The sequence below is a fragment of the Desmodus rotundus genome, chromosome 9 (assembly GCF_022682495.2).
Source record: "Desmodus rotundus isolate HL8 chromosome 9, HLdesRot8A.1, whole genome shotgun sequence".
In the NCBI taxonomy this organism is placed as follows: Eukaryota; Metazoa; Chordata; class Mammalia; order Chiroptera; family Phyllostomidae; genus Desmodus; species Desmodus rotundus.
Window position 1 is genome coordinate 47,376,699 of NC_071395.1, and position 23,870 is coordinate 47,400,568.

Below are 23,870 nucleotides of genomic sequence, written 5' to 3' on the forward strand. Positions count from 1 at the left end.
ATTTTCCACCTATCATCTATGTTACTTATTCTCTGTACCTTTCCCCCCTCTCTCCCCCTCCCCACCCCCCTGTTGATAACCCTCCATGTGATCTCCATTTCTGTGGTTCTGTTCCTGTTCTAGTTGTTTGCTTAGTTTGCTTTTGTTTTTGTTTTAGGTGTGGTTGTTAATAACTGGGAGTTTGCCAACCTTTTAATGTTCATATTTTTTACCTTCTTTTTCTTAGATGAATCCCTTTAACATTTCATATAATAATGGCTTGGTGATGATGAACTCCTTTAACTTTACCTTATCTGGGAAGCACTTTATCTGCCCTTCCATTCTAAATGAGAGCTTTGCTGGATAGAGCAATCTTGGCTGTAGGTCCTTGCCTTTCATGACTTGGAATACTTCTTTCCAGCCCCTTCTTGCCTGTAAGGTCTCTTTTGAGAAATCAGCTGACAGTCTTATGGGAAGACCTTTGTAGGTAACTGTGTTCTTTTCTCTTGCTGCTTCTGAGATTCTCTCCTTCTGTTTCATCTTGGCTAATGTAATGATGATGTGCCTTGGTGTGTTCCTCCTTGGATCCAGCTTCTTTGGGACTCTCTGAGCTTCCTGGACTTCCTAGAAGTCTATTTCCTTTGCCAGACTGGGGAAGTTCTCCTTCATTATTTGTTCAAATAAGTCTTTGGTTTGTTGCTCTTCCTCTTCTCCTTCTGGCACCCCTATAATTCGGATGTTGGAACATTTCAAGATGCCCTGGAGGTTCCTAAGCCTCTCCTCATTTTTCCGAATTCTTGTTTGTTCATTCTTTTCTGGTTGGATGTTTCTTTCTTCCTTCTGGTCCACACCCTTGATTTGAGTCCCAGTTTCCTTCCCATCACTATTGGTTCCCTGTACATTTTCCTTTATTTCACTTAGTGTAGCCTTCACTTTTTCCTCTATTTTGTGACCAAATTCAACCAATTCTCACAGGTACTATTATTATGACATGGGTATTGCTACTATCTCATTTAACTGAGGTAGAAATTGAGTGCCTCAGAGTGAAGTAACTCACCCAAGGTCCAACAGCGATATCATGTGAGCTCAGAGGGGCCCTGAGTCCTTTTATAACCCATTTCTTGGGCCTCCTGGTCCTGCTCTGGGTCCTCAGACTCTCTGCCTAGGAGAGTCAGCAGATAAGGCTGGGTGGCGGATGTGATGAATCAAAGCTGGGCTGTTGATGCTGGGGCTCCCTCGGGTGGCATGTGCTGGGGTTGTTGGTGGGAGTGCTCTGTGCGAGGCTTCTTTAAGATCAATTGAAAGCATGTGGTCCTGGGCCCTGAAGAAACCACCGTGCTGACGCTGCCTCTCAAACACTCCCTTCCGACCAAGGTTCTCCAAGCACTCATCATTCTCCAAACATCCCACCGGCCTCCCTCGACTTCACCCCTCAGCCCCAACCAGTGCCTGGGTGCAAACCCGTCATCCGCCCGCAAAAATATCTTGACGTTGGGAGGAGACGTACATGGGTTCAATCCCAGGCTCTGATTCTTGCGGTGGGCTTGGCACGCGACTGCCCCTCTCTGCTCCTCTGGTCTCCTGTGGATTTTACGGGATCATCATGCGTGTAATGCACGTTGACTTTCGGCGTAGGGTCTTGGTGAACGAATGAAGCAGGAGAGGAGGCTTGGGGTCAGTTTGGCCCAGGACTGGGCTCCAACTGCGTGTGGTTCCTAAGACACACCTGCTGCTGGCTCAGACTGCTGAGGAGGGCTCATTTCCCTCCTGAGCGTGTCAGACGCTCCCTCTGCTGGACGGTTCGGGGGCGACAGGCTCTAAGGAGTTGGGTCTCCATTTAGCGCGTGTGTGAGAGAGACTGTGTGTGGCTGGGTGTGTTGGGGAGAGAGGAGGGGAGACCCCCACTCATTGAACGACTGTAACTGTCCACATCAGGCTGTGCTCCTGCTCAAGGCAGGAGCCCCTGTCGAGTTCCCCATCCCGCCTTGCTGAAAGCAGGACATTCAGGAGAAATCACAGGCTTGCAGCAGCCCTGACTAATGACAGTTGGGTGTTTGTTCTCTGCTCTCTCCCAGAGGTCCCCAGAGGGACTGAGCCCCAGGTGCCCACAGTGGGACTTCCTTTCTAAAGCACTTTTCCTTGCTGCCTTCCCTTCCCTATCTCACTTCTCCACTTCCCTACTTTCCTGAAGTCACCTCCTAAAGAAGCAACTTGCATTGAATTTTTGCTTCAGAATAAAATATTTGCACTTGAATCCTTGTATCACAGTCTGCTTTCAGGGAACGCAAACTAACATACACACATAGGCCTGTTATTATGCCTGATCCCCAATCTCCATGGGCCTGTTATTATGCCCCTTGTACTGAGGAGGGGTGTGAGGATCAGAGAGGGCAAGTCACTTGCCCAAGGTCCACAGCTGGAGAGTGACAAAGCTGGGCTTTGACCCTGGGCCCTCTGACCCCAAGCCCAGTGCTTGTTTCCCTCCTGGAAGCCCTCATCCTTGCAAAGTGCCAAGGGAATGGGGTCCTTCACAGCTAGCAAAGTCCATGATGTGTATACCAGAGGTCCTTAGACTCACTGTGGCTGGTTCCTGTGCCTTCATTCTGTCACAAAATAAGAGAAATAATGGCAAACACACGCTTGGCGCTGACTGTGTGTTAAGGGAATGTTGTTATAAGCATTTCATTTATTTATCTCCTGTCTCCAAATATTGTATGGGCTTGGTGTAAAAAATGTTGTAAATGTAAACATTTTAAAGGGAAATTCTACTTCTACTCCCCATCCCCAGGCCAGCAGTTTGGTTTGATTTTTTTTTTAGTTTTAAAAATTGCATATATGAATATTTTCATATATATATATATACATACTTATATAACCACTTATATACACTTATATAACCTGACATAACCACTTTTTAAAGAGAATTAAAAAAGAGTTTATTTATTTACTTTCAGAGAGAGGGGAAAGCAGGAAAAAGAGAGGGAGAGAAACATTAATTGGTTGCCTCTCATACCCTCACACTCTGTCCAGGGACCGAACCCACAACCCAGACAAGTGCCTTGATTGGGAATGGAACTGGCGACCCTTCGCTCTATGGGACGACACCCAACCAACTGAGCCGCACCGGTCAGGGCAAGAGAATTTTTTATAAGAATTTATTTGAGCCAAACTGATGACATATGCCAATGAGCAAGATCTCAAATGCTTCCACACATAATCATATTTTGAGGATTCCAAACATTAAAAAATACAATCTGGCCCTGGCTGGTGTGGCTCAGTGATTGAGTGCTGGCCTGTGAACCAAATGGTCCTGGTTCAATTTCCAGTCAGGGCACATGCGTGTGTTGCGGGCCAGGTCCCCAGTAGGGGGTGCACAAGAGACAACACACATTGATGTTTCTCCCTCTCTGTCTCTCTCCCTTCCCCTCTCTCTAAAAATAAGTAAATAAAATCTTTTAAAAAAATACAGTCTGTTCCATTAGAATATTATTGTATAATGAACTACCAAGAAGTTTAGTATCTTTAATTGACAAACTTTAGTTTGCTCATCAATTTGCAATTTGACAGGGCTAAGTTGGGTTGGTGTTCTCCACTCTATGTGGCCTCACCTGGGAAGCTTGTCTGAAGCCAGAAGATCCACTTCCAAAAGAACTCACTCTCATGGCTGGCAGTTTGGTGCCAGCCGTTGGCCGGGGTCCTCAGTTCCTGCCAGCGCAGGGCCTCTCTGTGGGGTTGCTTGGGCTTCCTCTTCACATGGCAACTGTGTCCGGGAGGGTGTATTCTAAGGGGCTTGGAAGGAAGCTGAAAGTCTTCTCGTGATCTAGACTCCAAGTCCTGGAAGACACTGAGGACAGCTCAAGTTCAAGGAGAGAGGAATTAGATTTGCCTCTGAATCAGTCAGTGTTCTCCAGAGAAACGGAACTAATAGCATCTATCTATCGATCATCTATTTATCTCTCCATTCATCCATTATGTATTCATCACCTATCTATTATCTATATCATCTGCCTAGCTATCATTTGTCTATATCTATCATCTGTCAGTCTTCTGTATATACTTATATTTATTCTGAGATTTATGTGTGATATAAATCTTATATATACACTTATATCTTAAGATTTATACAGACTTATGTTAAAGCATATATATTTTTTCAAGATTATATGTATGTATATATATTCTACTACTTGGGAAGGAGAGGGGACAAATGACTTCTTTTTATGACACACCACACTTCCCAAGTCTCCCCCTGTGGGTGTGGTGGTAGTCAGACTAGTTTTGGTGGACAGCCCTCACCCAGTAAACAGAGAGAGAGATTGAGGGAGAGATGCAGTCGGTGTATCAGTGAGCTATCACCACATAACAAAGAGCCCCCCCCCAACGTAGTAGCTTAAAACAATGACCATTTTATTTTCTCTTATGATTCTGCACATCAACCGGTCATTTGGAGGCTCCACTGGGCTGGACCACCCAAAAGGCTCTCTCACACGGCTGGCAGTTGATAACTGGCTGTCGGCAGGGAGGTCAGTGGGGGCTGTTGATCAGTTTTACACATGTCAGGACTTTCCACATGGCCTCAGCTTCCTGACAGCATCCGACGTGCCCTGTGAGCAAGTAGAAGTGTACACTGCCAGCTGTTTTCAAGGCCATCATTGGCATGGCGCAACCTGCACCACATCCTATTGATGAAGCATCCCAGGCCAGTCCAGATTCAAGGAGAAGGAAAACAAGCTCCTTTTACTGGGGAAAATGGCAAAAATTCTGCAGTCATCTCCTCGGTGGATCTGGGTTAGAGCCTGAGGTTCTACATTTCCAAGATGCTGCATGTGACAGCCAGGCTGCTGGTCTGAGGACCACATTTTGAGCAGACAGTTCTTCAGCTCATGGCTCCTAAGTACCTTTCTTTCCTAAATAGTTAGTGAGCACTTACTATGTGCCAGGATCCACTTTCTCCTGTGCTGTCATGTTGAATGGCTTTGCCGTGTGGCTGGTACAAGGCCCCGCACCTCTCTGGACCACTGTTTCTTCTTCTTTCCTCCTGCTGCTTCCCAGTCCTCTCTGGCCAACCCGGCTGCCTCTCATCCATCCCAGCCCTGCCCCTGGCTCTTCTCCAGATGGACCTGCCAGCAGGTGGTCCCAGCCCAGCAGAAGAGGAGGATCTAGGGCAGTGTGCCCCAACCTGCTGGGGGCTCCAGGAACAGCCACCTGCAGCTGGGTCACATAGGACTGGAAGGAATGAGGGGCAGGGGTGGGGGGCAAGTTTGGACATTTCCCCAACATTCTATCAGTTGTAGGAGGAAAGTCTGCCCCAATTTTTCCACTCAGCTCCATTCTTCAAATTCTCGCTCATTTTGGAGCCTGACTGGGGGGAGACCTCATAGGGGCTGAGAACCCCTCACAGGGAAACTTGGGAAGGAGATGGACAACATGTGACCCCTCTTGGGCTCTCATCCAAGATGGGAAGACTAAGCCCAGAAGGGGCCAGCAAGCCAGCAGGCAGGGTGAGGAACAGACAGAACTCCCCCCAGGTCTCCCAGCTCTTCCCTCCCCAGACTGCACCTTCTTTTCATGGCCCCACAGACCCACCCCACCCGCCTCCAGGTGCCCTCTTCCCAAAGGGCCCTTTCACCCCTGAATCTGATGGGAAAGTCCCCAGTCAGGCTGGTTTCTTTGCTCCCATTCACAGCAGGCAGGTCTCAGCGCAGGCCTTGGGCTGCCTGGAGGCAGGGTTGTGTGCCCTGGAGGTCCAGGGGAGATGCTTGGAACAAGACTCCACGTTCAAGTTCAAGCTTTTAACTGCCGAACCCTAGCCTTGGCAGGGTAGGGGAGGAAGCAAACTTGGAGGCCTGGAGTCACCTTTGCAAACCGCCCCCCCTGCCCCCCCCCCCCAAGGGAGGTGCTGAGTCCTGAGTCTCGGCACCCACACCCTGTGACACTGAGCCGGTTCCTCTTGGGACCCAGAAGGCTCTGGCTCCAAGTTCTGGGTGGCTGCCATCTGGGAGGAAGCAGCCTGGTGTGCAGGGATTGGCTGACTCAAGCCCAGCCTTCCCTAGTTCAGAGGTCAGACAGGGACGAAGACCCCACAGGGGAAAGCCAGGAGGTTGCGTGGGACTAGGTGCTCCAGGCAGGAGGTACCAGGATGAGGCTGCCAGGCTGCCGGCCCTTGGCCCAGGGTGGGGAATGGCGCTGGCCAAGGCAGTGGTGGCTCCAGGGAGCCAGCTCGCCCCAGGGAGTATGGTTTCCTTGAAACAGGAGCCCCTGGCAACCTTCCACTGGCTGGTTCCTTTCGGCGGTTCTTCAGTAGTCTTTCTTTCTCCCTTTCCCTTCCCTCTTGCTCTCCCTCTCCCTCTTTCTCTGTCTGTTTCTCTCTCCCTCTGTTTCTCTGTATCTCTCTGTCTCTGTCTCTTCCTCTGCCTCTTCCTCTGCATTTCCCTGGGTCTCCATTCTCTCCTGAGCCCCCATTCACCCATCTCCGAGCCCTCCCTGCCCTGCACCCAGCACTCACCTGCCCCTGTGTCCCTGTCCCTCACACCCTCCACCCTCTCCCTCTGTCTGTGAGCTGGTCTCTGCCTCTGAGCTCACCTATTACCACCTCCCCCCCCACACCACCCCCACCCTGCCCTTGGCCTCAGGAGCACCCCCTGTGTCTGCCCTGCAGGATGCCACAGCTGAGCCTGTCCTGGCTGGGACTGGGGCCACTGGCAGCCTCCCCATGGCTACTCCTGCTGCTGCTGGGGGCCTCCTGGCTCCTGGCCCGTGTCCTGGCCTGGACCTACACCTTCTATGACAACCGCCGTCGCCTCCGGTGTTTCCCAGAGCCCCCAAAGCGGAACTGGTTGTTCGGTCACCTGGGCCTGGTGAGTGTGGGCAGCAAAATGAGTCTTAGGTATCAGGGTGGGTGGGCTCACCAAGGGATTGGGAATGGGGCTCAGGGGCTGGGCTGAGGTCTAGGGCAGCAGAGAGGTGAGGGGGCTCTCTTTCCTCACTCCCCACCAGGTCCATTCCTCTCTTCTGTGCATCCCATGCCCTGAAACCTTTCTTGCTTTTACCTTTCCTCACCCTGAGCCTGCTCCGACTCCTGTTCCTGCCTGTCTCTTCCCATCAGTGCACCTCTGAGGGTTTCCCATGGTGGGCTGCACAGAGCCAGGTCTGCTGGTGTCCCCACAGTTCCCACCACCGGGCCGGAGGCCTCCCTGAGTCCCGCCTGGTACATCTCTGTTGTCCTCAGCCTGGTGTCTGCTCCGCTCTGGGCCTCTGCTTCCCCAAAGGAATTAACTGTGACCTCTGCGATCCCTTCCTCCACGGGGGCAGAGCTGGGCTGCAGTCTCTCCTCCTCTCCTTCCTCAGGTACTTCTCTTTTTTGGCCTTCCAACCCTGCCTCCCCACCACCCCCAGGTTTACCTGTGGGCCCCGTTGCCCAACTTGGATCAAAGTCGACCACTCCACCTTTCAGAGGAAATCACTCTGGCCTCTGCCCTCAGGGCCAAGCTCCCTGGGAGGGGGCTCTTGCCCTCCCCCAATTCCTGGCCTTTTCCCCAGAGACCTATTGTCCATCCTGCCCCCTCCCCCGATTTCCACAATCACACTTTGGACTTTGTTGTCACCTGTGAAGGCTCTACCTCCAAAGCCATTGATCTGAGTGTTGCATCCTCTGAGCAGAAGCCCCTCTTCCTTCCAGCTTCTTTCTTCTTCCTCTCCCATCTTAGACCCTGCCAGGGTTTCCAGTCCCTTCCTGTCCCAGACCAAGGGCTTCCTTCTGACCCCTCTTCCTTGGATGCGTTTAGCTTGGATTCCACCCTTTGCACATGGGCTGAGGTCTCTTGCCACTCGAGCTTTCCTTCACAGCCCTTTGGAAAAACTTTGCCTGTTTGAGCTCAATCACCATGTCATCTGATTGGTTCTCCACAATGATGCTAGAGAAGGTCAGGAAGCAGGATGGCAGGGTGACAGCTAACCCGCACCCGCCCATCTCCAGTGCACCGCAATCCGCACAAAACCTCCCATCTGCTTGCTCCGCTCTCTCCTCTCTCCTCGTGGACAAAGGCTTGTCTTCCCTCCTTGCCTCTGTTTCCCGACTCGATCCTGTCTGACCCACCTCCACCATGCTCCTGGGAGGGGCATGTGAACTCCTGGTCCCTCAATCCCATCTCATCCACCTCCAAGCGACTCTGACCTTGCTGACCATTCTGCCATCTTAAAACCTACTTGTTTTCTTGCTTCCAGTTCAAGTCCCTGCCCTAGTCTTTCTCAACCGCCCTGTGACTCTGTCTCCAGTCGTGGCACCTTTCCACGTGGGAATCCCCCAGAGTCCTAACCCCTCCTTTCTCTCCCAAGGCCACCTCCTTACCTATGGCTCAAACTCCTGAGTAGACAGACCAGCAGTCCCCGCTGCATAACTGAATTCCAAGTTCTTGTCTCCTCTGAGTCTGAGGCCATGTGTTCGGCCCCTTCCTCCCCTCCTTACATGGGGATCTCATAAATACCTCATTCCACCAAGGCGGAATCTGATTATGACTCCATCCCCAATCCTGCCTCTGCCCTTGGTCTAGTTCATTCTTCCAGTTGCCCACATCCCACCCTTTAGAGTCTCCTGGACCCTCTCTTCTCTCACCTGCACATCTGGTCCTTTGTCACACCTGACTGTGCCGCCTCCCCAATCTCTCCTCAGTCTGCCCCCTCTCTTCATCCTCCTGCCACCCCTGGCCCCATCCGCCATCATCTTTCTCCGGAAGCCTCTCCCAGCTCCCTCTCTGGTCTCCTCATTTTGGCTCTCGTTTCCTATTCTCCTCTCTCTCTTTAGGCTTGGAGAGATTTTTCTGAAATTTAGTTGAGATCGTGCCTCTTCTTGGTTAAAAACTGATGAGTGCCCATCACGTCACTCGGAAAATAAAGACTAAATTTTGCCTGCCCTTGCCAGCCCCACCTACACCCCAGACACTCCGAGCTGCTGCTCTATTTCTGCCATCAGCCAAGCCCCTCCTGCCCAGGGCCTTGGCTTAGACTGCTCTTTTGACTGGAAGCACTTCTCTCCTGTCAATTCCTGGTCGATTCTTCCTCATCCTCCCACTTTCAGCTCAAATGTAACATCATCATGGAAATTGTTCTTGACCCCCAGACCTTGACCTCTGACTTGGTCCTGCTCACACTTAAACAGTAAATTGTCCAGTTACTTATTATCTCCCCCATTAGGTAATGGCCCCGGGAGGTAGACACAATATCTACAGTGTCCATGCACTTAACAAACAAATGTTTGATGATGTCATGGTGGAGGCCATGCTCTGGGCCTGGGTGAACTTGCATTCACCTCTCTTGGTCTTCCAAGGACAAAGCTGATGAGTGAACAGCTCTTCTCCCCTCTTCCCCACTCCTCCCGCCAGCTTATCACAGAAGTGGAGGTTCCAGGCTCATCCTGAAGGCTGGCTGAGATTTTGGTTCTCGGAACGATCTCAGGAGCCCTGGAGGCAGAGGGGGTATTAGAACGTTACCGCAGCTCTGACTCCCCCTCTGAGGGCTTGGGCGTGGAACATGGCCTCGGGTGTTCTTCCCTTCTCCAGTCCCACCTTCTGTGTGACCTCAGCTGAGTCACTCTTCCTCTTTGGAACGATCCCATCTAGTGCTTCAGGGTCCTTGGAGAGCTGGGAGCAGGTCACAAAATGAAAACAACTTATGTTCAGTTGTCTAGAGCACCTAGGGTATTTGTCAGGCTCTGATGGGGCATCCTGAGGGGCTGGAGAGGATGCCTCACCAGGAGAGGATCCATCCTCCTTCCCCTTTTGGGGGATGTGGCTTCAGTTTCTCATTTGTAAATGGTACGATTAATGGGAATGTCCATAGCTTCAGGAGAGATAGATAGATGGGATGTACTGTGAGAGATGATGGAGAGATAGATGATACATAGACAGATGATAGAAAAATAGAGGATGGATGGATGGATGGATGGATAAATGCTAGATGGATGAATAGATTGCGAGTGGATAGATGATAGATGATGGATGAATAGACTGATAGATTGGTAGATATAGATCTATGATGTGTATATAGATGAATGATAGATTGATAAAGAGAGATGGTAGGTGAATAGGCGGTAGAGAGATACATACATAGAAGCAGGAGACAGGTGCATGCACACTGTGTATGTACTGTTTACCTGTCCCTCTGTGTGCTCTTCTCTGTCCCCGCTCCCTCTTTCTCTGTTTCTCTCTTTATTTACCCTTATTTCTCTGTCCCTCTCTCCAACTCCCCATCAGTGTCTCCTCATTTCCGTACCCTCCATGGCTCCCCATCACCCTTGCAATCAATCTCCTGCCTCTACCCACTCGTGCTTCCCTGCTTGATCTGCGGCCCTCTCTGCCTTTTTCTGCCTCTCACCCATTTCACTCCAACTGCACGGAACTCCCTCCTGCTGCTCACAGCCGGGTGCTGGCTCTCTCACCTCCAGAACTTGGAGTAATCTACTTCTTTCCATCCATCCCTTATCTATCTATCTATCTATCTATCTATCTATCTATCTATCTATCTATCAATCATCTATCTCCTAAAGAAACAGATAAAAAGAGAGAGGGGACAGGGGAGAGACATAGGTAGATAGACACAAGAAAAGACAGAGGCCAACAGACAGAAGCTGACGTAGTGAGATGGAGACAAGTGTAGACCAATAATCCAGGCAGAAGGAGTTAAGGGGGTGAGTGGGGTGTGGTGGGTAGGGGGTACAGTGGGCAGCCATAGCCCCCTGCCAGGCCTTGCCTCATTCCCACTCATTCCCAGGTGAAGACAAATGAGGAGGGCTTGCAGCTGATGGAGAAACTGGGCCACTACTTCCGTGACGTCCACCTCTGGTGGGTTGGGCCCTTCTACCCCGTCCTGCGGCTCGTCCACCCTAAGTTCATTGCCCCCGTGCTCCAGGCCCCAGGTATCTCTCCCAGGAGCCCCCAACCCCTTCCCTTGCTTCTGCTCCCAGCCCTTCCCACCCCTAGAGAGACCAGGTTGAGCAGGAAGACAGGGCGACATTGACAGAGACCGTAGCTGGGACTCTCACCTGCTGGGTGACTCTGGGAAGGTCCCTGGCTCTCTCCAGTTGCCAAAATCTCTTTCAGTTTTGAGTGGCAGAACCTCAGCACTGTTGGTCTAAGTGAAGAAGGGAGATCTATTGACTGAAAAGCTCAGGGAGGGCTGTCCTGAGGCATGGCTGGATCCAGGTCTTAAAGAATGCCATTGGAATTGGGTCTTCATCTCAGAGTCCTGTGTTCCTCTGTGCCAGCTTCACTCTCATGCTCGTGAAAAGGCATCCTAGAGCTCCCCTGCCCTGGAAAAAGGATCTCATTCCTTACAGACCCAGGAAAAATGACAGGATTCCTTGAATTGGCCTGGCCTGGGTTACAGGGACCAGTTCCTCATCTAATCACTGTGACTTGATTGCCCAGGCTCAGGGCCACATGCCGAGCTTTGGAGTTGGGGGTTGGGTTGGCATGGCCACCCTCCTGACCACTTGGATTGAGAGTAGAGGAGGGATGGAGTGCTGGTTCCAGGAGAAGGCGATGGACCTTGGACAGGCCGATCCCAGATGTCCATCCACCAGCATCCTTGCTAGGTGGGCACTTCCTGAGTGAGAAAACGGAGGCTCAGAGAAGCATGGTGACTTCTCAAGGCCACAGAGGATGCAGAAGCTTCCCTCTTAGTTCTGTTTGTTCTCAGCTGCCCTCCCTAGCTGACCTTGATGGGAGGGACCCTAAGCTGAAGGTGATTTGGGATGGGAAGACAGACAGCCAGACTATCGTGGGGAACATCCACCAGACCCCCAGGTTGGTTAACTGTCTGGTTGGCCTTGGGGTGTGTTCTAGAAGGAACAGTGACAGCTCTTCAGGGTGAGAGGGGCAGCATCCCCTGGTTTCTTTAAGGATAGAAGAGCCCCTGAGCTAAGCACGTATTGCTGAGTGAGAACACTGTGGAGAAGAATACTGAGAAAGCCTGGGTCACCCCTGAACCATGTCTGGGACAGTAATGAACCGTATTTAAGTCCTGTTTGTGGGACACACTGAAGTCATGCCAGATGGGTTTTTGGTCCATGTCAGAGCATGTTGTGTTATGTCAGGGTGTGGCATGCATGTTGGAGCCATGTCAGGGCATTCTAACACATGTTGGGTCATGTTGGATATCCCAGGAGATGTCAGAGAGTTCTTGGGTAGCTTGGTGTCTGAGGTCCCTGTAAAGGCATCTGGTAGAGCGCTGAGCTATGCTCTGGTGTGTAGAGCATGTTGAATCATATAGGAGCCATGTCAAGGTATGATGGGCATATCATGCCAGGTTGGGATACATCTAAGAATGCAGGGGTGTGCCTTTGGGCCCTGGTCTCCCCTCACATCCACCTTCCTCATTATTTCCTCTGCCTTTGTCCTATTTCTGCTATGCTGAACTTGGAGGGGGAATGCAGACCCCTGGCTAGGTACCTCCTCTCCCCTCCAAAAGTCCCTCTCTTCTCCCTCCGCATGGCCCCTAATGGTCCTCATTTATATCAGCCACCGTCGCACCCAAGGATATATTTTTCTACAACTTCATGAAGCCTTGGCTAGGTGAGTAACTAGGGGTGAAGGGGACTGGAGCATCCTTGGGGGACCAGGGGAAGGCACTGCCCTTGCCCACTCCCTGTGGCTGCCTCTACTAGGGGATGGGCTTCTGCTGAGTGCTGGTGACAAGTGGAGCCGCCACCGCCATCTGCTGACACCCGCCTTCCACTTTGAAATCTTGAAGCCCTACATGAAGATTTTCAACAAGAGTGCAGACATCATGCATGTGAGTCTCTTGAACTCAGGGTCCCAGCAGGAGCCCTGGGAAAGCGGCTGGGAGGTGGCCTCAGACACATGGTCTGGAGTCCTGGCTCTGCTGGATGGTCGTGGGGCCAATGTGTTTCCTCTCTAAGCCTCGGCTTCCTCATCTGTAAAATCGAGATAATAATCTCCTTTAAATGGTGGTCAAGATGACATAATGAATCCTGTTCCTGGCACTAGTGGTCAGAAGGCTTTGGTTTCTAGTCTGCTCCCTGAAGCCCTCTAAATTCAAGATAATAACGAGAAATATTGAATAATAGCCTATTTCACATAACATACCACCTTAAAACTCATGGACTTGAAAAAATTAGTATTTGTTATTGTTCATGAGATGATGGGTCAGTTGAGTGGTTCTTGTCTTGGCTGGAATCACACAGTGTCTGGGGTCCCGATGGGGTTCAGTAGACAGCTCTGCTGATTCAGGCTCAGCTCTGTCTCATGTTTGAGGCTTGACCAGCTGTTGGCTGGTCTAGGATGGCCTTGGTCATACAACTGGACTCCTGCATTTGCCTTGCATTTTCTAGTAGGCTAGCCTGGGATTTCTTGCATAGTGCAGACTACATTTTAAGAGAAGGTGTAGAAACTTGTGGTACCTCTTGAAGCCCAGTTGCAGAATTAGCACATCATCATTTCCATCTTCTATTGGCTGAAGCATGTTGATATCCAGCTCAAATTCAATAGGTGGATAAAAAGGTTCCACCTCCTAATGGAAGAACTTCAGTGTCTCATTGAAAAGAATGAGGATATAGGGAGGGACAAAAAAAAGGGAGACATTTTTGCAGTCACCTACACTATGATGATGATGAAGATGACAATGATAGCTAACAGTTACTTACTTAACATTTACTGTATATTAAAAATGATGTGCCAATTCTATGGCATATGTTGTATAATTTAATTTTAACAACCCTATGAAGTAAATATGATTATTGTTTATTATTTTTAAATATATTTTATTGATCATGCTATTATTGTTGTCTCATTTTTTCTCCCCTCTATTCCCCTCTGCCTAGCACCCCACCTCCCACCAGCATTCCCCCACCTTAGTTCATGTCCATGGGTCATACATATAAGTTCTTTGACTTGTCTATTTCCTACACTATTCTTACTCTCCCCCTGTCTATTTTGTACCTACAAATTATGCTACTTATTCCCTGTACCTTTTCCCCCATTCTTCCCTCTCCTCTTCTCCGTTGATAACCCTTCACGTCATCTCCATTTCTGTGATTCTGTCCCTGTTCTAGTTGTTTGCTTAGTTTGTTTTTGGGGTTTTTTTTAGGTTTAGTTGTTGATAGTTGTGATCTTGTCATTTTACTGTTCATATTTTCGATCACCTTCTTTTTCTTAGATAAGCCCCTTTAATATTTTGTACAATAAGGGCTTGGTGATGAACTCCTTTAACTTTACCTTCTCTGGGAAGCACTTTATCTGCCCTCCCATTCTAAATGATAGCTTTGCTGGATAGAGCGATCTTGGATGTAGATCCTTGCCTTTCATGACTTTGAATACTTCTTTCCAGCCCCTTCTTGCCTGTAAGGTCTCTTTTGAGTAGTCAGCTGATAGTCTTATGGGAACTTTTTTTGTAGGTAACTGTGCCCTTTTCTCTTGCTGCTTCTAAGATTCTCTCCTGTTTAATCTGAGGTAAATGTAATTATGATGTGCCTTGGTGTGTTCCTCCTTGGATCCAGCTTCTTTGGGACTCTCTGAGCTTCCTGGAAGTCTATTTCCTTTGCCAGATTGGGGAAGCTCTCCTTCATTATTTTTTCAAATAAGTTTTTGGTTTGTTGCTCTTCCTATTCTCCTTTTGCCACCCCTATGATTCAGATGTTGGAACATTTAAAGACGTCCTGGAGGTTCCTAAGCCTCTCCTCATTTTTTTGAATTCTTGTTTCTTCATTCTTTTCTGGTTGGATGTTTCTTTCTTCCTTCTGGTCCACACGTTGATTTGAGTCCCAGTTTCCTTCCCATCACTATTGGTTCCCTGTATACTTTTCTTTATTTCACTTAGCATAGCCTTCACTTTTTCCTGTATTTTGTGATCATATTCAACCATTTCTGTGGGCATCCTGATTACCAGTGTTTTGAACTCTGCATCTGATAGGTTGGCTATACCTTCACCGTTTAGTTGTATTTTTGGAGCTTTGATCTGTTCTTTCACTTGGGGCATATATATTTTTTTGTCTCTACATGCCTGTTACATAGTAATGGGTGGAGCCTTAGGTATTTGCCAGGGCAGAGCAACCCAGTCCGTGTGTTGTGGTGCTGTAATGTGGGGGAGGGGTCTGAGAGGGAACAATACCACTTGCTTGGCTCTCGCCCTGCTTTCAGTCAGTTCCCCCACTACCCACAAGCAAATTGGGCCCTTCTGGTGCTGATTCCCAGATGGGTGGGCTTGTGTATGTTCTAGGACCCTGTGGTTCTCTCCAACAACTCTCCTGTGAGGCTGGGAGTTTCTCCTGCCACCACAACCTCCACAGATTTTTACAGCCAGAGGTTTTGAGGCTTTATTTCCCTTCCCTGAAATCCTGGGTTGTACAGTGTGTCTCGCTCCCCAGTTGTTCTTCCTGGTTTATCCACATGCAAATGTGGGACTGCCCAGTCTGCCAGTCACTGCCTTGCCACATGTCCTCTCCACCCTGGCTGCTCATCTCCACCCCTACTGCCAGTCTGAATGAATGTTTCTTCTTTAACTCCTTGGTTGTCAGACTTCCATGCAGTATGATTTTCTGGCAGTTTTGGTTATTTTTTGTTTATAAATTTGTTGTTGTCCTTCTTTTGGTTGTGGGAGGAGGCAAAGTTACCTACATCTCCATCTTGGCTGGAAATGATGAGATGATTATTATTGCCACTTTATAGATGATAGAACAGAAGCTCAGAGAAGTTGGGGAGCTTGCCTGAGTTCACTAGCTAGGGAGTGAGTTATGAGTGATGGATCAGGATTTTTAACCTGGTTTGTCTGACACCAAAACAGGTCCTCTTAACTTTACTGAAAATTTGACAGATGGAGCACAGAAGAGGGCAATGACCTTGAACCCAAGTCTTCTGACCCCCAGCCATGGAATCTTCATGTCTTAAGAGTAACAGATTCCACTCCCACTCACGCCCGGTCCTCCCTGGGTATGGGTGCCTGGGGCAGAGTTCCAAGAGTCAAGGTCTAGGGGGAGTTCATCCAGGTGGTTGCCCTGGGGGAAGGGCTCAGGGAAGACCCAGCTCTGTCCCCTTTTCTGTCCAGGCCAAGTGGCAGCACCTGGCCTCAGAGGGTAACACCCGCCTGGACATGTTTGAACACATCAGCCTCATGACCCTGGACAGTCTGCAGAAATGTGTCTTCAGTTTTGACAGCAATTGCCAGGAGTGAGTCTCTGCCCAGAGCCTGGGAACATGAGCCATAGACACAAGGGAGTAGGTGGAGGGAGGACTGACCAGGGTAATCCCAAGGGCCTTCCTGGAGAAGGTGGGTCAGAGCTGGACACTGAAGGACAAGGACAGGGAAAGAGAAAGAGTGATCCCTTCAGGTAGGTAGAAATGTTTGATAAGAGCCAGGAGACTAAAATGAGCAGAGTGTGTGTGCCAATGAGGAGACATCTTGGAAATGAGGTGGGAGGGCTTGGCAGGGGTTAGATATTTGGGCCATTTAAAAGCCAGACAAAGAGGTATAAACTTTATCCTGAGGTTTCCAGGGAGTCATGGCAAGCATTTGAGCAGATGAAGGTTTTGGCTCCAAGCTGAGCTCTAGAGTCTAGAGATGATTGACTGGTGTGTACCCGGAGGATACAAGGAGAGAGTGAGTAGGAGGACTGAGTTTGGTGGAGAAAATGGGACATATCTGAGAGAAAACAAGGAAGAATGGGCAGGGCCAGATATTGCATAGGGGAGAAAGGGGATAAGCATGCTTTGTTCTGGGGTCTAGGACATGGGGCAGCTCAGAGAGATGGAAGCATGTTTGCAGAGCATCCTTGTCTGGATCGAACATGGTCTTGAGCTCTGGCTGGGAGGGCCTCCTGGGATTTCATGTGTGTTAAGGAGCTGCTTTTTCTGCCCTTTCCTGCAGGAATCCCAGCGAATATATTGCTGCCATCCTGGAGCTCAGTGCCCTCGTGACAAAACGGATCCAGCAGATGTTCTTACACATGGACTTCCTGTACCACCTCACCCCGGATGGGCGGCGCTTCCGCAGCACTTGCAGCCTGGTGCACAACTTCACAGATGCTGTCATCCAGGAACGGCGTCGCGCCCTCATCAGTCAGGGTTCTCATGACTTCCTCAAAGCCAAGGCTAAGACCAAGACTTTGGACTTCATTGATGTGCTCCTACTGGCCAAGGTGGGCTTCTCTGGGATCTGAATTCAAGAGGTAGAATGGACATTGATTTCAAATGTTGGATCAAAGAACCTGGACTTGAAGCAGAGGGCACAGCAGAGCCATTCAGGGTGCTTGAGGAAGGGAGGAATGGGTCTGAGATAAGCTGTAGCCATGACTGTGTAGAAGGCTGTCTGGAAGGAGTAAACAGGAGTCAGGAGACCAGGGAGGATGCATGTGGGGTGAGCTCTGGAGCTGATGAGGGAAGGATCCTGCCTGGATGATGGAGCTTCAAGGACTGTTTGAGGTTAGACACAGACATCCTCAGGGCCAGTGTGATCCAAGGCATCTTAACCTTTCTCAAGGATGAAGATGGGAAGAGATTATCAGATGAGGACATCCGAGCCGAGGCTGATACCTTCATGTTTGAGGGTAAGGGTCCTAGTGTGGGACCACAGAGGGTGTGGGTCTCACCATCCCAGGGACTTGGCAGGTGGATCCTTGGCCACCCCATCCTGCTCAATCCTCCTCACCCTCCCTGAGGGCCTTAACACAAGGGTGTTGCCCACCTCTGGTGCGCAAGCAGCCCAGACACCCAACCTGTCTGATGCCTCTCAGGCCATGACACCACAGCCAGCGGCCTGTCCTGGGTCCTGTACAACCTCGCACGGCACCCAGAATACCAGGAGCGCTGCCGGCAGGAGGTGCAACAGCTCCTGGGGGACCGGGAGCCTAAAGAGATTGAGTGGTGAGTGCAGGTTCTCATGGCTCTTCCTGAGCCCCCACCACCCCCACATTTGCTCTGCTCCAGAAGTGGGAAAGAGGGAAGATCTTTGTGGTTGTTGATTCTGCCATTCTGTCATCCCATTTAGTGGGAACGGAAGCAGAGCACAGAGGCAGGGTCTGGTATCCAGCTTAGACAGCAGAGGAAAGTTTGTCAGCTTTGGGGACAGAAAGATCTGAGTGTCCCCATTTATTGCCCTACTAACTTGCTATGTGACTTTAATAAAGTCAGTTTCCCTTTCTGCATGCCACTCTTCTCCTCTGTAAATTGTGTGTGCGTGCGTTCGCGTGTGCGTGTGTGTGTCTGAACCTCACGCCCACAGGGCTGCTTGGAGAATTGTGACGTGTGTAAAACAGAGGCCACCCAGCCTGTATTTAGTAAATGAACTTCTCTTCCCCTCCCTTGCATTTCTGCCTGGAGTCACAATCTTTTCCCAAAGACCCCCACTCCCCTTAATTTTTGCTTTTTTTTTCCTAATGCCCACCTAATAGTCTATTCCAGGGATTCCCAAGATGTCTTTGGGGGTAAAAAACCATCCATCTTTTCATTCACTAAACATGGCCATGCTGCCTGTCCTTTCCTAGCTCAGCATCCAGTCCCATCTGGTCCCACCTGGGCAGGGCTGGGGCAGAGAGGAAAGGAGGTGAGGCGGGGTCACGGAACAGTGAATGTGATTCACTACATTGAGTGAACAGTGCTCCTGACCAGGGGGAATGCTTGTGCAAAGGCCAGGAGAGAAGCAAGTGCGAGTGAGCTTGGCATGTTTGGGAGGGAGTAAAGGTGGCTGGATCCTTGTAACATTTACAGTGTGAAGAACCAGAGGGGCCCCCCATGAGGCCAAGCTGGTCATGGAAGCCCCCCTGAGAGTGCTTTGGAAACCATGTTAGGAGTTGCCAAGGATGTCACTTCAATTCTTCTGGGAAGTTGATGTTGGATAAAAGATAAAAGCAGGCAGGGATGCCGCTATTAGGGTCCCCCATTGGGCAGAAATAATCAGGCAGCAGTGGCCACGTGCTCAGTCATTGGCTGGGGGCTGCCCAGGTAAGTGTGGCCTTGGCGTGAATGATGCAGCAGTGCCCACGGACCCTACAAGGGAGGCTGTCAGCCAGTTGTTCTCCTTGCAGCTGCACAGCAGACTCTTTCTCGAAGGGAGAGCCATGACAAACATCGGGCAATGGGGAGCCATGGGAGGTGTCTGAGAAGGGGAGAGACAGGTCAGATATGGGTGTTAGAAGTATCTTCCTGTGACTGCAGGGACAAACTGGAGGGCATGAGCTGGGGCCTGGGGGCCCAGGGGCCAGATTCTGGGCCAAGTTCCAAAGGGTGGAAAGGAGATGTTAGGCTGGCCAGACACCTTGCAGGTGCTGTCCTCCACCTCCAGGCTTTGCTCAGCACCACAGTCCTGTAAGGTGGAGAAACGTTTCTCCCCCAACTTCAAAAAATTACACAGTTGGTAAAAATTCAAATAGTATAATGCAAAATGGTTGACAATGACTGCAAGCCTTCGTCTTTTTTTCTTCCCAGTTTTGTTGAGCTGTAATGGACATACGACACTGTGTAGGTTTAAGGTGCACAATGTGGTGAAGTGATATATGTGTGTATTGCACTAGGAGTACAGTGAGGTTAGTTGACACACTCATCACCTTGTACGGGGAGTAGATGAGGACCTAGTTCTTTTCATTTCCACGTCATCAGTTGTTCATCAGTTGTGAGCACCTTCTATCAAACCATCTATCCATTGCCCAGGGGTTTGTGGGGCCTCCTTTACCAGATGCTCAAATTTCGCCTATTTGCATGTGGTCTCCAAGTTCCCTATTTTGTTCCATGCGTCTGTTTTCCTGTTCTTGGACAATACCACACAGGTGTTACCACACAGGTGTTTGGTTTTGATTTTTTTTTTTTAATTACTGCTCTTTTGTAGATTTAGTTCCCTGTCTTTGATCTTTTATTTGTATATATTTTAAAGATTTTATTTATTTATTCTCAGAGAGAGGGGAAGGGAGGGAGACAGAGAAGGAGAGAAACATCAGTTGGCTGCCTTTTGCAGGCCCCAACCTGGGACCCCATCCGCAACCCAGACATGCAACCCAGGCATGCACCCCGACCAGGAACTGAACCGGTGACCCTTCAGTTCACAGGCCAGTGCTCACTCCACTGAGCCACACCAGCCAGGGCTGATCTTTTCTTTTTAAATTGACCTAGCTCTTAATGAACTTTAATTCTTTCAAATTGAATAACATAGCTAAGTTCCAAACACACACACACACACACACATACACACACACACACGAAGTAGATTTTTGTTGGATTGCATTAAATATTGATTAATTTACACTCAATTGGCACTTTTACATTAGGTCATCCTAACTAAAGAGTATGGAGTGGAGCTTATTTATTCAAATAAACTTCTAAGTCTGTGCTGAAGATGTTTATATTTTGGTAATCATGTAATTTAAAAGGCCTTGTGCGCCTTTTATTTTTTGTGCGGGTGCAAATGCTTCTAAGACTACCCTGTGACCGTTGTGTTTTGCTCAGAAACGGTTCTAAAAACACCAGTCTACATTTTCTTCTAGCAACTTTTGTGATTTGACTTTCTATTGCTTAAGTTTTGGGTTCATCTGGAATTTATTTTGTTATAGGAGGGAGAGTTAGAATGAGGTGGGAAGAGGATCTTCTGGGGCAGGAGGACATGAAGGGGGTTGGTGGGGAGTGGGTGTCTTTGTTTATTTAATGTACATACGAGTTTGGAGATATTTGACCCATCTGGAATTTATTTTGTTACAGAGAGAGAGAACCTGACGGAGCTGGTGGGGGTGGGTCTCTGGTTTGCTCCCTGGATAACTGCCGGGGGTGTTCCTTAGGGACGACCTGGCCCGGCTGCCCTTCCTGACCATGTGCATCAAGGAGAGCCTGCGCTTGCACCCCCCAGTCACGGTCATCTCCCGCTGCTGCACCCAGGACATCACGCTCCCTGATGGCCGGGTCATCCCGAAAGGTGCTGGCGATGGCAGGGGGAGGAGGGTGGTAGTCCATCAACTGGGGACCTCATCTTGACTGGCCCCTCCTCGCCCCTCAGGAAACATCTGTCTCATCAGCATCTTTGGGGTTCATCACAACCCGTCAGTCTGGCCGGACCCCGAGGTGCTGCCCCGACCCCCTTGGCATCCTGGACCCGGTGACGGGGCGGGATCCAGACCCGGGAAACCGGGCACTGCCCCTCCGTTGAATCCACATGTCTTTTCTGGGGGTGGCCGTGTGTTCTGAGAAACCCCATTCAGCAGGCCCGCCTCTCTTCACCCCCAGGTATACAACCCCTTACGCTTCGACCCAGAAACACCCCAGAAGAGGTCACCTCTGGCATTTATTCCCTTCTCAGCCGGGCCCAGGTGAGGCCCGCGGGTGTCTGAGTGGGGATGGGGTGTGGGTGGTTGGGCTCCGGGGATACTGCCAGGCCGCACGGGGGTCCCAGGCGCGGTTAGCCCCCTTCTCTACGCCTCCCCTGCGGGCGGGAATAGGGGGTCCCGGGCCAGGTCCCGGCGAAGTCGGAGCCCCCACGCCCTCCCTCGCGCCCGCAGGAACTGCATCGGGCAGACGTTCGCCATGGCCGAGATGAAGGCGGTGCTGGCGCTCACGCTGCTGCGCTTCCGCGTGCTGCCCGACGGCGCGGAGCCGCGCAGGAAGCCCGAGCTGATCCTGCGCGCAGAGGGCGGACTGTGGCTGCGGGTGCAGCCTCTGGGCGGGGGCGCGGGCGCTCAGTGACGCCCCGCCCCGCCCCCACCCACCTCCCTCTGCGGCGTCCCAGGGCGTGGGCGTGGCTGGGCCCGGGTGTCTGAGCGGAGACCCTGCTTGCCTCTCCAGCCCACCGCACGGCTCCACGCTGATTGCGGGTTCTCCTAGGGCCCAAGCAGGGACTTTATAGTGCGGGTAGTGGGGAACCATGGCAGGTGTCCGAACAGGAGAAGGACCAGATTTAAGGATGGGCTTTAAGGGTACATTTGAGTCTGAGTCACACAGGAGAACCCATAGTAATGCTGCCTCTGGTCCTCCTGATCTCAGTTCTGATCTCCTAATATACCCGCCTTGGAATCCTTCACAATGTCCCTATGGTCGCTGTTACAGTGTCTCCTTAAAGGTAAGGATCACCTTGGATCCTGAGGACAAGACTGTTTAAGGAAGGTGGAGGGGGGACCCAGGAGCAGTCAGGGTCAGATGACCCGGGATCCACCACAGCCCGGACTTGTGCTCTCAAAATCACAACCGCAGTCTGCTATTCACTGGCTGTTTAGCTCCGGGCACATCGCGTCCCTCTCTGAGCCTCAGTCCTTCGCTAATCAACAGGGGCCACTTGGTTGTCCATTGTGGGGTCTGAATAAGTAAGCGCGTGCAACAGGACAGAGTCATCATCTAGTAAGTGCCAGTCCTTAGTGAGGATTCATTTCCTCCCTTTCCCTTCTTTTTTGCATCACATTCCAAATTTTGAATTTTTAAAAAACTCTTAAAAGTTAATTTTAAATTTTGGGAAATGTGTCAACCTGCTGTTAAAGGAAACTATAAAACAACAACAACAACAAAACCCCACAAAATGTTAAGGAAAAAAAAGAACAAATAATAAAAAGAAAGCTGTCAGAAGAAGATTCAGTAAATTTAAAATGTCCATGGTCACATCTGAGAAATTACAAGCGTCTTTGATGTGAAGCTGGCCCGAAGCTAGGAACTGGGAAACAAACACTTTTCTTTTTCCCTCTAGTGATGCATAAAGTCCAGTGACCTGGACTTTATTTTCACCCATCAGGGGTGTCTAGCCCTTTGGCATCTCCGGGCCACACTGGAAGAAGAGTTGTCTTGGGCTGCACATTAAACACACAAACACTAATGAAAAAAAAAATCTGAATGTTTTAAGCAAATTTAGGATTTTGTGCTGGGCCGCATTCATAGCCATCCTGGGCCGAATGCGGGCTGCTGGCCGTGGGTGGGACACCCCTGGCCCCTAGATGTTCCAGGACATGGAGGTCTCCTGTGTCTGCAGCAGTTGAGAGGAAGACGGAAGGGAGTCTCAATTCTCTTCATTAATTTGGGTCTTTTTGGATTTCTCTCATCCGTGTCTTGAAGTTTTCATCACAGAGATCCTGCACATATTTTGTTAGATTTATGTAACTGTCTGTGAACGTCTCTCCTGTGCCCTTGCCCCTTAGCAAGCAGGGGGATCCAGGAGGGAAACGAACGATGGGCTTGGGGCAGAGGGCTCGGGGTCAAAGCCCAGCTGTATAACTCTTCAGTTATGTGACCTTGGGTGAGTGACTTGCCCTTTCTAAGCCTCCTGTTCCTTTTCGGTAAAACGGAAATAAAAAAAAGGCCTGTGAGGACTGGAAGAGCAAGGCTTCCTGTGTGTCTTAATTTGGGTTACCCAGAAGCAAACTCTCATGCAAAGCCTTGAGTGCAAATACCTTACTTAGAGGTGACCCTGAGACAAGAATTCAACTGCAAGTGGCTTCTTTGGGAGGTGGTCCCAGGAGATGCCTGTAAGGCAGTGGGGAGGGGAGGCAGCAGAAAAAAATGTGCTCCGAAAGGAAGTTCCCACTGTGGGCACCTGTGGCTCAGTCCCTCTGGGGACATATGGGAAAGAGCAGAGAACAGGCACCCACAATTATTAGACAGGGCTGCATGCCGGGAAATTATTTCTCCAGAATGTCCTACCTGCTGCAAGGCTGAGGTCTGGGGCCTGGTGTGGGGACCTCTGACAGCAGCTGCCTTGGTGAGCAGGAGCACAGCCTGGGGCAGACAGTCACAGTGGTCCACTGACTTCAAGACACACACACTCACACCCTTGCACACACACATGCACCCTCACATGCACACAACTGCATACAGCCACACACAGCCATACGCACATGTGTGCACACAGACACACACTCAGATGTGCACACAAACGGTCACGTGTGCATACAATTACTTGCACACACGGAAACTCACACATGCATGCACACAACT

General features: G+C 50.3%; 1 protein-coding gene across 5 annotated transcripts; it reads left to right on the plus strand.

Annotated features, from left to right (window-relative positions):
* Nucleotides 1–5,993: 5,993 nt before the first annotated feature.
* Nucleotides 5,994–23,270, plus strand: LOC112305133 (cytochrome P450 4F3). Of its 5 annotated transcripts, XM_071219217.1 has the most exons (13): nt 5,994–6,110; nt 6,638–6,836; nt 10,744–10,888; nt 12,492–12,545; nt 12,638–12,765; nt 16,033–16,154; nt 16,852–17,122; nt 17,464–17,530; nt 17,717–17,846; nt 20,744–20,877; nt 20,959–21,023; nt 21,186–21,268; nt 21,458–23,270. In XM_071219217.1, the coding sequence occupies exons 2-13, from the start codon at nt 6,639–6,641 to the stop codon at nt 21,639–21,641; spliced, it is 1,581 nt and encodes a 526-aa protein (XP_071075318.1). In that variant the 5' UTR covers nt 5,994–6,110; nt 6,638; the 3' UTR covers nt 21,642–23,270. The 5 variants fall into 5 exon arrangements, with proteins under 5 accessions (XP_071075318.1, XP_053766411.1, XP_071075317.1 ...); XM_053910436.2 differs by lacking the exon at nt 20,959–21,023; XM_071219216.1 differs by lacking the exon at nt 20,959–21,023 and having other exon boundaries at nt 17,717–17,843.
* The last annotated feature ends 600 nt before the right edge of the window (nt 23,271–23,870 follow it).

Coding starts and splice junctions, on each gene's coding strand:
- LOC112305133 (XM_053910436.2), top strand. CDS start 6,639: ATGCCACAGCTGAGCCTGTCCTGGCTGGGACTGGGGCCACTGGCAGCC. Junction 17,123..17,463: donor ATGTGCTCCTACTGGCCAAG/GTGGGCTTCTCT, acceptor ACCTTTCTCAAG/GATGAAGATGGGAAGAGATT. Junction 17,531..17,716: donor TGATACCTTCATGTTTGAGG/GTAAGGGTCCTA, acceptor GATGCCTCTCAG/GCCATGACACCACAGCCAGC.